At 38.4% G+C, this 15,600-nt stretch overlaps 1 protein-coding gene across 3 annotated transcripts in view; it reads left to right on the plus strand.

The window, feature by feature from the left end:
* Window positions 1-880: 880 nt before the first annotated feature.
* The window catches only part of mroh1 (maestro heat-like repeat family member 1), a 30,465-nt gene continuing 15,745 nt past the window's right edge, over window positions 881-15,600 (plus strand). For 2 of the 3 annotated variants that reach the window (XM_042489667.2, XM_088084015.1), the window contains exons 1-22: window positions 881-1,053; window positions 3,091-3,202; window positions 3,497-3,642; window positions 5,025-5,156; window positions 5,263-5,425; window positions 7,109-7,207; window positions 7,405-7,556; window positions 7,886-8,026; window positions 8,156-8,248; window positions 10,044-10,122; window positions 10,510-10,623; window positions 10,842-10,915; window positions 11,072-11,194; window positions 11,643-11,750; window positions 11,901-12,045; window positions 12,538-12,578; window positions 13,075-13,216; window positions 13,446-13,498; window positions 13,705-13,812; window positions 14,304-14,423; window positions 14,552-14,674; window positions 14,768-14,914. In XM_042489667.2, coding sequence (XP_042345601.1) covers window positions 3,181-3,202; window positions 3,497-3,642; window positions 5,025-5,156; window positions 5,263-5,425; window positions 7,109-7,207; window positions 7,405-7,556; window positions 7,886-8,026; window positions 8,156-8,248; window positions 10,044-10,122; window positions 10,510-10,623; window positions 10,842-10,915; window positions 11,072-11,194; window positions 11,643-11,750; window positions 11,901-12,045; window positions 12,538-12,578; window positions 13,075-13,216; window positions 13,446-13,498; window positions 13,705-13,812; window positions 14,304-14,423; window positions 14,552-14,674; window positions 14,768-14,914 — 2,325 coding nt within the window. In that variant the 5' untranslated portion in view covers window positions 881-1,053; window positions 3,091-3,180. Of the gene's footprint in view, window positions 1,054-1,189; window positions 1,209-3,090; window positions 3,203-3,496; window positions 3,643-5,024; window positions 5,157-5,262; window positions 5,426-7,108; window positions 7,208-7,404; window positions 7,557-7,885; window positions 8,027-8,155; window positions 8,249-10,043; window positions 10,123-10,509; window positions 10,624-10,841; window positions 10,916-11,071; window positions 11,195-11,642; window positions 11,751-11,900; window positions 12,046-12,537; window positions 12,579-13,074; window positions 13,217-13,445; window positions 13,499-13,704; window positions 13,813-14,303; window positions 14,424-14,551; window positions 14,675-14,767; window positions 14,915-15,600 lie in introns of those variants that run through there. The other variant, XM_088084014.1, reaches the window with a different exon arrangement.

Raw genomic sequence — 15,600 nt, forward strand, 5'->3', positions numbered from 1 at the left:
AAACACATCGGGTGAAGTTTTGCCATGGTTCTCTGCTATATTTTTGTGAAGAAAATATGCTGTTAAGTAAAATAAATTGGTAACTTGCAACTAAGAACGCCAACCTTACTCTAATAACATAGTCAGGTGAAATGGGACAATCATGTTAGCTTGTTTTCCAAATGGCTAAATCAGTTTATCAGTTCAGTCATTAATTCATATTATTTATTTATTAAAAAAAGATTGCCCTACTATTTTGCCATTCTCTCCCCATTCTTTTGTTGTCGTTGCCTTGGTCCCATACTGTCTACAATGGACATGCATGTGTGTGTACAATTATTTATTTTGGATGACATAGACTCTAATCATCATATTGAGAATCATCTTTTTTTAAGAGACAAAAATAAAAAGCACACAGTAGCATATGTTGTGACTTTATGGCACCTGGTAGCCTGAAACCATGCTGGTTTCACTGTAAAATGTCCCATTTTAGCTTTTTGTCCAAATTTATGTCCCACATTACCTGACTTCACCCCAATTTCCTGCATTCTTGTTTTGTTTTTTTTTATGCAGCACTTTGTGCCTTAAATGTATTTAATTGTGTCAATATGAAAGCCTTTTGTTTCTTTCATGCTTTTATTGGGCGTTGACTAATGTACATGGTCTATATAATGAGGGGGAAGTGCCTCTTGTGTCCCCCATTGAAATATTTTATGTCTACGCCCTTGGGAGACATGCAAACAATAAGACACACATACCATGAGTAAAATATATTTTATTATAAGGTTGAGTCCCGCATGGCAGTCTGAATAAAGCAGTTAAATGCTAAACTATAACCGACAGTGGTAGATATATAGAGCAGCAGCTCTATGTGCCTCAGTGCTGTGTGAGTTTGGGTCCGCCCTCTGCCTGATACGTTCCTGCTGACTGAAAGCACATGACCAGGCGTGTTTACACCTGCAGTGACAGAGAGAAACACTGCTGCCACTGACAGGGAAGTCCATTGTTTAAACCGAGATAAGAAGCAATATTGTCGTGAGAGGTTTTTGTTCAGCGGACGCCCAGTGGGACTCGGTAAGTTAGCCTCATTATGAGCACGGCTGTTGTTTTTTCCCCCCTGTGATGTGGGGTCGCTGCCTGTCGCCTCTTCCGTAGCAGCAGCTGCTACGTTAGCATGCTAGCGCGGCTCAGTAGGTTAGCTCGCAGCTGCAGCATCACCACCCAAGCAGGTAAAAGCCATACATGAAATTACAACACCTGCTACGAAAAGCGTGTCGCCACGAGTTTTATTCGGTAGCAAGTTGTGGGTGCTTTTATATCGTCTCTATATAGCTTAGTGTAGTTACTGCATGAGTTAGCTAATTCGTTTTAGTTGTTGATGTGTCAGTAGCTAAAGAAGTGTCTCGAGCAGGTAACGTTAGCTGAAACACGAAGTGACAGTCAGATATTAAAGCAGTTTCATATTACCTAAATAGACTACGATAGCTTTTGGTTGATAACAATAATATTGTCTGAATATTTGCTGTGGTGAAGCTGCCACAAAGGTCAGTTTGTCAGCTGTATCTCATCATCATCATCATCATCTGGTTTACATGCTGTCATTTTAATTAACCGCTGGTTCTTGGTGTCATGTGAAAGTTATGTAGCTCGGTCAAGAGCTATGTTTGGTCATATCCGTTATTGTAGCTGGCTATATAGCTTACAACGATACAGTAGGGTTCCTGCAGATAAACGCAAGGTAGATTCAAAGATTTTAAATACTTTTTTTTAAATACCACTTGGATTTAAGTGCAGGACCAACTTTCTAATAACCAAAATTGAAGAAGAACAGCTTTATTTTGTAACATAAAACTTGCCTTTCTTTTGCCCAGTGTTGTCCAAAAAGTGTCATTACTCACATCAAAGCAACCAATTACTTTAAAATTTTACAATGCAATGTCCGATTCATAAAATACTACTTCCCACGTCTGAGCATTTTAAGGACTTTAAAAATATTAATTTAAGTCAATATAATGACAATTGAAGCAGCTTTTTTTAGATTAATCAAGTTGATGCCTTCTTAACACTTTTTCAGATCTGTGGGAAGCCAGTACAGACATCATTGGCTCCTGGCATGGAGAGATTCACTTTTTAAATATTTTCAATAAAAATAGCAAAAGAATATTTGGCGTAGAGATACTCAGCTTGCTTTGCCCAGGAGGGCACTTTTACAAATTGAAAAGAGACCAAGGGCCAGCTAATACGCAGAAATTATTCATATTTATCAATGTACATAATAAATGTATTCAACCTTTCAGTGTTTGCCGTCGTCACTTTTCTTTGCCTTTGGTAAATCCCGTGGCTGTAGCACTGCACAGGTGTGAGCAGGGGTGTTTCTAAGGTTTGATGGCATTCAGGGCTGGACTGCTGTTGGGGGGTCTGGAATTTCCTCCTGACCCCCAGGATGAAGTTCAGCATTGCTTTCCAAGTGGTTTTACCGTAAGAAATTCCCCTGCAGCCCAATATGCATTTTTTCCCATGGATCACCATTTTAAAAGAGCTGTCTCCATATACAAGTTCATTAATGACTGTTTTTATTGTGAATTTTTGATCCATAGAGGTTTTATGTTTGTAAAACTTTCCTTTAGCTGAGGAAAAGACTTCATATCTGCGATCATCAAAACATTAAGTCTATGAGCCAAGTGGAAACCTGCAGATGGGGCCAGCTGGAGAATCACTATTTCACATATTCAGTGGGCAGCAAACAGTAAACCAGGAGACTAGAAACTTTTTTGGCGTAAGCATCTCCATTGAAATTAAAATGTACTGTCTTGGGATCCTGTGTCAAGCTATTTTTATACGTCTATGGATCCTTCTCTGGGACTTTTTTTGTGTTTAATCTTTTTAACCGCTCTATTTTGATTGAATTTTTAGGAACTTCAAAGTACAACAAATTGAATCAGTTTATTTCACTGTGAATTAGAAAATAGTTGGTGGGTTAGGGTTAGGGTTAGGGTTATTTTGGGTTATCTAGCACCCTATCTGGCCCACAGGCCGTAAATTCAGAATAACTGCTGTTGAACATGACAATAATATTCCCTTCATATCCACATTTTAAATTATGTCCCTTAGCTCTGGGCAGCCTCTTCCCATCTGTACCCCAGGAGGGAAGCTACATCCTCGGCCACAGGCTCCAGGAAGCCAGCCCTCTTGCTGTCCACCATGGACGAAACGGATGTGGAACGTGAGCTCTCTTCTCTTCTCTTCTCTTCTCTTCTCTTCTCTTCTCTTCTCTTCTCTTCTCTTCTCTCTGAATGTGTTTTAATGTTTGCCTCTATTCAGTTTCAGTAATCAATTTGCTCTGTTTGACACAGTTATGAATGCTATGCCATGCGTATTTTCCTCAGATTTTCCACTTTTGCTGCCCAGCTGTTTCACACTATGTCTAGCCATTTGAATTTACTCACTTTCTTGGTTCTTTTTACATTTTAATCTTCCTGCTCAGACTTATCTTTGTTCTGTTGTGTGTTCTTTCTAGAGGTGACCCTGGCTCTGTTAGATGCTGCCACTGATAAAGACTCAGAGGTCCAAGAACAGGTCAGAAAGTCCATGTTGACCCTGGGAAAACAGCAGCCAGACAGAGTCTTAGCCATGTGCCAGGACTACCTTCTGAAACACCCTAAGGTAAAACCCCAGAAAACAGAGAGTCGGCCTAAAAAACATACTGGAGTAACATGGAACTAATTATCAGTATTCCCACCACAGACACGCTCTTGTAGCTCTTGTCAAACAAGTCAGATAAGCATGACTACCATTTAACTCGACCTTTAGTTGTGGTGTTACTATTAGTGTCATGTGTCAAAACTAGCTTGCAAGGCCTGAGAGTTATATACAGTGCTGACTGATGTGACTCCACTGTGCAGTCATGCTGTGCACATTAAGAGTGGAAGCTGCAGGGGAAGACCCCAAACATGAAGCAGGATTGCAGCTGTGGTTTTGTTTAAGATTTGACTCTAGTACCCACTGCTAACAATAGTCTGCTGCCAGTCTGCTAAATCTGCTCACACTTAATTGCACCCCAGAGTTCTGAGCATGTGGTTTGGTTTCACACATGTACACGATGTAAACATTGAAAGAACTAGTTGTATGTGCATTTCTGTCATAGTGGATTTTCAGGGTTTACAGATGGCAGTCAAGCAGCCTGAATCATCACTTATTAATCTTGTGATTACTTTTTTGATTTATCAATTATTAATTTCCCTCTAAAATGTCAGAAAATTGTTTAAATGCTCACCTACATTTCATTAAATTAGACAAACAGCCCAAAGGCCCCAAAATATTCAGTTTAGAACAATATAAACTGGAGAAAAGCAGCATATCCTTAAGGCTGAGCTGGAATGTTCAGCAGTTTTTCTTGGAAAATTACTAAATCAATTAGCCAAATAGTTGGCAGTTATCAATCTATATATGAAGTAAATATTTGACTGAATGTTTCAGCTCTGGTGCTGAAGGTCATTTGATTTGCCAGGTGTATAATTTCCCAGATTTGCCCAAAACAAACAATAACATGAAAAAAAAATATTGTTTCATTGACATATTTGATTTAATTTACAGAAATTGCACTAGAGCTGTACTGCCAAATTTTGATTAGCAGTATCTCCTCTGCTAATATTTTACCTGCCTGGGTCTATAGCAGTCTATATCAGTCTTAAATCTTGCACTAATGTGGCTTGATGCTTTTGCTTCCTAACCATTTCACCACAGAGCTCTGACTCAGCCTGTGTCTGTATGATGCTGCAACATGTTGTCATACTGTTTCAGCCCCTGACTTTGTGATTATCACATGATTTCACAGAGGAAACTTCTTGGGAAACAACAGTGACATAATAATACAATAAAGATGTTGAGATGGTGTTAAATGTGCTACAGCATATCTTAGTTTGCCTATGTGAAAGCCAATTGCAAATATTTTACTGCAGATAAATAAATACTGTTTCATTGATTAATATTTCATATGATCTTTCTGTTATTCTTGTCCCCCCTTTCTCATTCTCCCCCTCTTTTAGCTGGTTGTGAGCCACAGAGTTGTGATTCTTCAAACTATTGAGCTGATTGTGGGCTGTAGGATAGATGAAATAAGTTACCCCCGGATCAAAAGTATCATCTCTCTGGCCTCAGATGAGATGACACGATCAAAGGTAAAATGTGAGATGTTAATTATTCATTTTTGGTTTCTTGCAGTGTACAAATGATAAATGATGTTTCTCACTGTTTTTTTTTTTCTTGGTCTTCTGGTTCCCTCAGGAGGTCATCCCCGATTGGCAGCAGGCAGCCAGTAATATCTTGGTTGCCGTGGGTAACAAGCACATCAATGACATCATGGAGGAGATTCTAAGCAAGTTTCAGCCAGGACTCCTGCCTCACTTCTTTGTGGTCCAGACACTAGCAAACCTTTCAGACTCCAATGGTAAGAAAATATCAACTTGCACAAACACAAAGAAACAACACAAGGACATAAAGGATACTACACACAAACACACACACACACACACACACACACACACACACACACACACACACCTACACACAACAGGGAAATCAGAACTTCCTCATAAGGCAGGTATTCAGAGGTTTGCTGAGAAAGACACAAACCTGTTAAACCTGTCCAAAAACAGCATTTATAGGACAAAGTTTGCACACCACCTAGTATGTTCTTTAAGTAGCAGTGTCTTATTGTTTAGAAATTGTAGGATGTTTTGAACCTGTTGCTGATAGAGCGATTGAACTGATCAAAACATTTCTAATCAATTAGTATCAGATAGTAAAGCCTGATGTTTTTACAATCTTATGTCCAGCTGCCAAATTTGCCCCAGTGCACTTTTTTAAAACGCTCCACCATACTGCTAAAGGATTAGGATTTAATGCAAACTATAGGGATTGGTGTTGTAGCCTATCAAGACATTTTTAACCGATCAGGATTTGTTATATTGAACTATGTAGAGCCCACTCCAATCTTTTTTTATATCAGCTGTCACACAAGTGTCTTTGAAGTCACATTAAGCTTTCATGCACAGCGAAGAAATGAGTGCAGCCATCATCAGCCCTTCAGCTCTCCTCTGTGTGTTTGTCCTCCACTCCGCTCTGTGTAAAGAGCAGGGGCTAAGCCTCGCCTCTGGCGAAACACCACACGCCATAAGCGACAGTATGAGACTTATTCTTTTTGTTTTTTATCTTAGCTATGAGAACTTGTTTCATTTCAGCTTAGTGCAAGAGTCTCTTGCATTTACTGTCCTCTGCAGCTTATGGTGTTTCAGTGCGGGCAGAGCCCAGCGCCTGGTTGGAGGAGTGACAACAACCACCACTCTCGCCACGCTACTACATGTGCCCCATGCACAAAAAGCTAAAAATAGTATTTTTTTAATGTATTTGGTGCAAAGGAAGTACAGATGTAAAAAATAAACATGGAGCAAGGCTGCACCAAAGCAACAAAAACTGGAAAATACGCTCTGAAGCGGACAGAGAAATTCCCTTGAAACAATGATGAGTGCTAAAAACATTAACGAGAGGGTTTGTTATTTATATGTAAAAAATATAAAAATTAAATATAAAAATAAAGATATTTAAATATTTATGAAAAAAACAGTTTTGAAGCAGGGAATTTTCTTTTTCCTAATGCATTACAGAGCTGTTCACATGTCACGCATATTCACTGGATTAATTATGATAACTTGAAAGTACTTGAAGTGTGCACTGTGCTGCTGTTTTATCGAGGAAATTAGACTAGCATTAACAAATACTCAGCATTAAATGACACTGATCTTGATTTGGGGCAATCAGGGGTCAATAGATCCCCAGCAGCATCCTGGTTGTCATGTGTTGCGTTGCATGGAGTGATGTTGCATAGCACAGAATGGAAGTACAGCCAGTTGCAGTAGCAGTAAATCATTGACCAATATTAATCTTGATACATAATGTGATTTAAAAAAAATACATTTCACCAGGGACTAGAAAAACATTCCTCCATGCTTTTTTGTTAACGTTTATACATTATCTCTTATTAAAAAAGCATTGCAGCATATTTCCACCGCTGTACAGAGGAAGTTGTAGAGAATAACGTCACATTATTGCTGTGTTCTTCCTTCTTCTCTAGTTTATGGCATGGTGCCCTTCCTCAATGCTATTTTGGGCACCATGTTGCCCATGTTGAGCATGGCCAAACAGGACAACATGAAGTGGGTCTTCTCCTCTGGTAAGAATCTCCCTACATGCTTTTTAAAATGGCCAATTATGGAATTATATTAACCCCTCTCCAGAACACCTAAAAATCTACTTCCAAACACAAAAACGGTAAACTTCCTCCCCTTACTCTTTCTTACAGTTTTCTCATCACATTTTTTTCTACTCTCTAATTTCTCTCTTCCTCTGTTTGTGTTTCTCTTTCTGCAGCTCTGTGTCATTTCAGCGACAGTATCTTGGAGTACCTCGCCAACCTGGACAAAGCTCCAGACCCCACAGTCAGAAAAGACACATTTTCCAGTGAAATGTATGCTGCTTTCGACATCCTCTTCAATAACTGGTTACAAAGCAGGGAGTCTAAGGTAAAGTCACTGTAGGTCACTGTTGGGGGTTGAACAGGATGGTTTTGATATGCAGTGGATTATACAACTTTCAAAGTTATGTTCATGCTTTGTTGAAAGAAGTTTGGTAAGTTGGGAAGCTGATTTGAACCATCGAAAGCTTGACATTTTGAGGTTTGAAGATGATGATGACAGTCCAAAAGGCATATTTTGAAAGAAAAATACACTTCAGGGTAAACAAATGACCATGACTTGTTGACACCTAGTTAATGTAGCAAATTTGCTAATCTGTTTGGTCTTATCTCTATCGCGTCGGTCACATCCTGTCTCTCTGTCTCTGTTTGTTCTAGTTGAGGCTAACCGTGGCCGAGGCACTGGGCTCTATGTGCCATCTGATGGCCAGTGATAAACTGGAAGAGCAGATTCCTAAACTCATTCCTGCCATCCTGTCCCTGTACAAGAAAAACAATGAGCACTACGTGATTAGCAAGGTGGGTGTGGGCTGCAGCATGAGTGCAGTGGAGTGATTATTATGGATACTTTATAAACGGACAATCACTCTTTCTCTAAACTGCCTCCTGGCTTGTAATAGGGATTAATATCTTGTTTTCTCCTCTCAGAGTCTGTGCCAAGTGCTCGATGCTTCTGTCAGCATGGGCAGCAGGGTGCTGGAGATACAACTGGACAGTCTACTCTTTGCGCTGCATCAACAGGTACACATGAAGAGCATACAAAATTAAACACTGCAAGTTTAACCCTGAGGTCACTGACATTAGACAAAGATGCTCATAATTATTCTCATTAAAACAGTGCCCATAGATATACATCCAAACCAGGCTTTTAGCATTCTTACACAACCTTTGAATTCAGGAGACACAACATTAAACATCTTTTAAATGTTTAATGGAAAACTGTTTCATTCAGCATTTTTTTATTATCTTTTTCTGGCATTTTGAAAATCCACATTTAATGTGAATTATAAAAAAAAATATGTTAGTAATAAATGAACATCTTTTTTGATGCACTGATTAGTCTTAACTGCTTGACTTGGAACAAATACAAATTCTTTAATTGCATCTGCACTAGTGACAGCTGTGGCAAGAGGCATTTTGTTTTCAGGTTGTTTCATTTCATTTGAAACCATTTTGCCTGGTTTTAAAGAAAGAGAAGATGGAGATTTTAATGTAAAAATATTCTGATGCTGATTTTATAAGATTTATTTGCCGTATAATGAGAAATAAGAAATTACCTTAGGGATACAGGATTTAAACTGTGATTTTTTTTTCCATTTCACTGGGTCTGTAAGTTATGACATGTTGTTGTATTCAAGTCAGAAAGTCAAAAAAAACAAAAAGAGAAGTGGGAGCGCCCCGTCACATACCTTGAACAAACCACAAGCATACAAGACTTAACCAACAACTACATTATATCAGCTTTACCTGAAACTATCTGGTCCGACAGCTGTCAGTTTCTATTGCCAAACAGTTCATTTAGTACTTTCTATCACAAGACTAACTTCTGTCATACCAGCTGTGAAGCAGTTTTCGTGTCTCAGTCTTCCTGCTTTATGACAGAACCGTCCACCACATTGAAACCACACATCTGGCTAAAGAGTGGCTGACTGGATCACTTCTTTTACTTTATAGATTCACCATATGCTGTTTACTAGTCAAATGACTGTTAGAGAGTCGCTTAAGTCAGATGTTTTCATAATCTTGTGACTCAACTGACGCTTGGCTCTCTGCCTTGACTGTTGCAACATTTTACCACAGTGACTCTGACAGTGATTGGTGTGTACCTTTAGGATAGTCTGATGGGAACAGAGTATTTCACCAGAGTGCTACAGCAGCAGTATCATATTATATATGAAATATCATCATATTTATCTCAATCTAACACAAAATCTTATAATTTTGTTTCCAAACACTATGCTGTGCCAAGGCTGCACAATATGCAAAAAAAGAAAATATGATTATTATAATAGGTTTTGTGATAGGAATAGCAATTTTAGTTGAAATGTTTGCATCTAATTTTCACTGAAAAAAATACAAAAGTGATGCTGATTGGATTTTTGTTTGGGTCTGTTTTGACACTTCTTTCTTTTTGACACTTTTTTTGTGTGTTTAAAATGGACACTTTTGAAAAATGTTCACCTTGACAAATCTCTCAGTTACTCCAGTTTATGCAGTTCAAAAACACATGGCTCTATTATTTGTTTGTCCAAGGAGTGGCTGACTGAAAATGTTTTTTTTACAGCAAACTTCCATTACCATTTCTACTATTATCACCTCTATTATTATTATTATTATTATTACTGCACCATATAATCATGTAAACAGTGAGCCATTTTTGTTGAGTTTGAATAAAATTGTTCTATGATTGGAATTATTTTCCCATGTAACCAAAATGTCAGTTTTCATCACAACTAGCATCATAGCATAAGACTGTTTGAGGGTGCAAAAGTTGCTGTGACAAAGATCAGAGTAACATTTCTTCTCTGTCCCCCAGGTGTCTGCCCCTGTCGATTACAGTAACCCTCCTACTGTCAAGAACCACAATGAGGTCCTGCGCTGCTTCAGCTTACTAGGTACTGAAGCTCTTCAGTGGATGCTTGTGTTTATTTTTGTATTTGTGTTTTACATAAAATATAATAATTTTGAAGACAGTTGTGTATAAAGCCTGCAGGGTAGTAGCTGATTGTTGTCTAAGAGCTTCAGGCATTTCTATGTGTTTTAGTTCTATGGAGTCACAAGAACAGTAATGAGATCATCCATTAGTGTGCCAGACTCAGTGTCCACCACATCATAATCATATTAGCTGTGACAGACCTTCCTCTCTTTTCTCCTTCAATTTCATGTGCCTTGTCTTTCATGTTTTTTGCACTTATTTTTTTATTTATTTATTTATTTATTTTTACAATTTACACATTTTCATTGTCTTTCTTTCTACCCCCTCTCCACTCTACTCCCTCTAGCGAACTCCTTCCCAGACCGGATGGTCATGTTTGTTCTTCAGAAGTTGGAGAACAGCAATGAGCGAAGCAGGATGGGCTCTCTGGCTGTCCTTCGTCACCTCATCAACTCTAGCAGTGAGGAATTATACCGTTACACATGCATTCCCAACTTACCCCCACACACACCTATTATCCACATATGTCAGTGATTCATTTTGCTGTGTTTATTCAGTGTGCCCTGAATTATATTGGTCATGTATATTACATAATCCTACTTTTTTATTTATCAGTTTATCTTTTATTGTCTAGTTAACCGTGTTTGTGTGTCTTACTGTGTTCATGTGTTATTGCAGCTTCCACTATGGAGAATAAGAAGCTGCTGATTCTGGCCAGCATCAGACAACCAATGGCCGACCACAGCAACAAGGTAACACACACGTAGAAACACACACAGTCTCTATGTGAGCTTAAACACATTTTTTTCTCTTTGACATTTTTATTAACAGTTAGTTTCTGTGCTTTTGTTTAGATAACAATGACATTGTATTGTCTCACACTCTGTCTGCTCCTCTCTGGGTCCCAGGTCAAGAAGCGCGTGGTTCAGGTGATCAGTGCGATGGCTCATCATGGCTACCTGGAATTAGATGGAGGAGAGTTACTGGTTCGATTCATCGTTCAACACTGTGCCTTACCTGACACATATCGGGTAAAACTTCTGTTGTGTTTAATCTTTAGAAATGGAGTTGTGTGGAGTTGATGCATTTAATTATTTTCTCAGACATGTGGCTTGTGTGATTATGGTGGGTTGAGTGATTTCTCATTAGTTACTTAATAAATCTTCCTGGAAGAGAACTGTTGCTCAAGTATTTTCACGAATTGTGAAAAATTGTTTAACAAAGCTAATAAATGACAAAAAAAATTGGAGAAAAAAAATTGGAGAAAACAAACACATATGTGGTCAACTGGCAATATGGAAGACACACATCAAGTAATATGTTAACAGTGCAAGAGATAATAAGGTGCTCTGCTGAAGTCTTTTTTTAAGAAGTACTAGACAAGGCTTGCAGTTAAACTGACTAGCTGTCCATCCTTTTGCATAAATGAGACAGAATATAAAAACATTTAATGGTGTGTGATTGTGTCTGTGTCTCCAGCGAGGCCATAGGCCCACAGATCCAGAAGAGGTGACTAACGAGGCGCTGAGGACGATGTGTGACAACACCCTTCATCTCCTGACCACCACAGTAGGACGACTAGCTGATGTATGTAGAGACTACTTCTCTTTTCACCTGTTCGATCCATTGGTGAAGTTCAGTTTCATTGTAATGTAATTTGGATTATATTGGTGTCATGTAACAGCAGTTATTGTCCATTGTGACAATCACTCAACGTATGTATTTTCTCGTTTGCAGGTGCTATGGCCAAAACTGCTGTACTATCTGACCCCGTCACAGTACAGCAATGCCACCACTCCTCTGTGTAAGAGTCTAATAGTGCTCGGCAACAAGAAGAAAAACAACCAGGAGTCCAGCTTTAATATAGATTTCACAAAGGAAGGTAGGAGGAATATTTACTGACTAGGAACATCTATGTGAAAGTTATCTGCTGTGTGTGTTACATGTTAAATATAAGTCCATCATAAGGAGCATGTTTGACTCATAGAGAAAATGGCAAAAAATTGCAATTTTAAAGAGAGCTACAATTATTTTAATTAACAATTATTTGTCTATAAAATGTCAGAAAATAATGAAAACTGTCCATCGTAGTTTCTCAATGTGCAAGGTGAAGTTTGTAAATGTTTTGTTTTTTCAGTCTAAAACCCAGATAAATTTAATTTAATATGATATAAATCAGAGAAAAGCAGGAAATTGCCGTATTTTAAAGTTTGAAAAATAAAATAGAGAAATACTTTAAAGATTAATTGATTATCATTTTCTTTTTTTTTGTGTGTGTCAATCAACTAATTATTGCAGCTCTAAATTGAATGTTGCCATTCATATAGTTGTGTGATTCATACCAAGCTAAATGTGTGATGTCTCTCTCCTCTAGTCAATCTGTCCTCTCCTCAAACACTAATGGTCAGACTGCTGGTAAGTAAATATAAATCTATAACCCTTTTTTTTCAAACTCTGGTGATTTCATGTGAAACCAAAGATAAACACAGACTGTGCTGTGCTCAAAGCATATGCTGAACTGCACTACAAAACAATAACTAACCATCTAGTCTATTAACTGGCTGGAGTAACAGTTTGTAGTAAAGTATAATTAATGAATTGCAGCCTCTTGTTTAGAAAAAAATGTGTCATGCCAAATAATCCTTTTGTTGTCAAGTTTGATTTTCTCTTAAATGTTTCATTCAGAAACTGTGACTATTATTGTAATATAAATTTTAAAGATGCTCTTACTGTACAGTATTAAACATGGATGAAAGCAGTAACAGAGTAGTCCTACTCAAGTGGTTGGTTTACTTGTTTTTATTATAATTTGTAACATCTAGTATCCCTGACTTCTACCTGTGTGTGCGTGCGTGTGTGCATGCGTGCATGTGTGTGTGTGTCTGTCCTGGTTTGCTTCGGTGTGTCCCAGGTGAACGCAGCGTTCCCGTTCAGCAACAGAGATCACGGAGCTCCATCCCTCGCTCTCCTTCAAACCCTCAGTATCAACATCCACCCCAATGCTGAGATACTCTGGGAGAAAGAGATTCCTCCCCTGCTTTCTATTCTAGAGGGTATGGTAATATGCATAAATAATCTTTTTTTTATTGATCTTTATAAAGTCATAGCTTTCAAGAAAGTCTTGCTTTCCTGTAGTTACACTAGAGTGGACACTTGGGTCTGCGTTACATCGTTTGTAGGCTGCATGCTGTATTGGTTCCCTTTTCCTTTTCAGTCTCCTCATGTTGCAATAGTTTTCCTCCTCTATAGTAAAGGAGTCTGACTGTGTGCTGTTGTTTCCAGAGTCAATGCCAGAGAGCCTGGATAAACAGCACTGGGATGAAAAGTTGCTAAAGGTGAGCTTGTATCCTGCATATGGGAAAATTATCTCATTCAAATCATTACGTGTCATTGTTTTGTATTTGAATAAAGAATTTGTTGTGAAATGTTACTTTGTGTGCCTGTTTTAGATTGATAATTCCCATCAATTTTATATTAGTGGCTTCATTGTTTGTATCGAAAATATGAAAATATTTAAATCATTCTAAATTCTCATCTTCAGCTCTTGTCTAAAACCCTGGCTACTATTGATGATGACAAGTGGGTGTGTCACTTGGCAGCTGAAGCAACAAGATACCTCTCCACATATAACAACGCCTTAGAGGAGAAGGTAAGTGCTTTCAGCAGCTTTTTCACCCAAAAATCAAGAGCGAGCTGATTGCAAACTATTGCATTGGTACAGTTGCTAACATGTTTCCAGTGAATTTTAATCAATAGGCATAGTTTTTTGGCTTGTCGAGATATTAAGCTCCATAGCAAGCCCAATTTGATGACTGTGCTGAACAATGATTCTCATCCTGTGGGGCTCATGACCTTCTGAAACAGAGCCGTGCTTCCTCATGACCTAACAGCCACAAAGCGTGTACACAGAGAGGTGAACAGTAGACCCACCCAATCACAGGATGAAGTGTATAGAATCTTTGCTGTGTATTTATCAATAGTAACTAAGAAAAATCTTGATAAATGTTGAGAAAAATAACTTGTAAATTGGGATTGTATGGTGTTTCTGTAGCATTTTTATGACACCCTGGGAAAACAGTACTTAGTAGAGTTAAGTACATATATGCTTGTAATCTAATTAGTGTTTCTCTTTCTCTCCAGAATTTCCTTTATCGATGTATAGGAGTGACTCTCCAGCAGTGTTTCAATAAGGAGGTGGTTAAAAAACAGCTGCAGGAAATTCTCCTCGCAGCACGACACAATGATGCCATCGAAAGAGAGGTACCTGTAGATGATGATTTTACTGGTGTTGTGGTTTCTCTCATCTCTAAATAATTGGTATTGTGTGTTTCACACACTTAAAAGGGTTAAAGCTCTAACTTTTGGTTTGTGTCATCTGTATCTGTCAGGGAGTTGCAATGGGTGTCGGTCTGTGTGCCAACAGCCACTTAGAGGGAACTCTGGCTAAGCTGGAAGAGTTTGGCAAGTCAGATGCCTTCAAGAAGTCACCGAGCATCTTCAACCTTCTCAAAGTACTCAAACTTTTTTTAAAATATCACAAATGAAGATCTTATTGTTCAGCTTCCATTGTCTGTCTTCATCTCTCCTTCCTTTCCCTTCCTCAGGAGCGTAACGATGTTGAGGTAGAGAAGGTGAAAAGCACATTAATCTTGTGTTATGGTCAAGTGGCTCTGAATGCACCCCCAGAAAAGATCCTGACCCGCATTGATCAAGACATTCTTCGCTGCATCAGTAAACACTTCAACACCAAGGTAATGTAAATACTAATGGGGGGTAATTTCATACGGTTGATGTGCATACAGAGAAAAGAGTAAGAGTTGTAATAAAAGCTATGTTAAAAATGATGAACAGGACTAATTTCCATATAAAACTATACCAGTTAGTGTTACAGTAGTTTTCTATGTTCCAACTTAATCCAAACTGGATCTGTTGAATTGTATGATTTTAGCCTCCTCAGTGGTCATCTATGGTTGCAAGTAGGCTGCTAATTTTAAGATGTTTCATTAATGTCAGTTTACTCTTTTGGCTTCAAGTGCATTTTTATAGCAATATGATGAAATTGATTCGCTGTAAGAGTGTTCATTTAACACTGGCCTCAATTTAAGGGAGCACTTCCTCATTAACTTTGCGTGTGTGTATAGCAGGCATTGGCAGTAAATGGTGAATGGTGATTTGTCTTTCTCAGCTGAGACAGTAAACATATAGGGCCCTGTTTTAATGGCAGTGCAATGACCACCACTGTGAAAAGCATAAAAGAGAGGCACAAAGTTAGTCAAGTGAGGGAGTGGAAAGCCAGTTGTTGGTATTTTGGTGGAAAGATGTTATTAGACTTTGCACTGAGAATAGACATCCCAGAACCACGTCAGTTTCCAGGGCAACAATGTTCCACTTTGGTGAGTTTATTAACAATATTAAACAGATAGTTACATGTAATGGA

The sequence above is a fragment of the Plectropomus leopardus genome, chromosome 11 (assembly GCF_026936395.1).
Source record: "Plectropomus leopardus strain MGB_pleo_1.0 chromosome 11, ASM2693639v1, whole genome shotgun sequence".
Classification (NCBI taxonomy): domain Eukaryota; kingdom Metazoa; phylum Chordata; class Actinopteri; order Perciformes; family Serranidae; genus Plectropomus; species Plectropomus leopardus.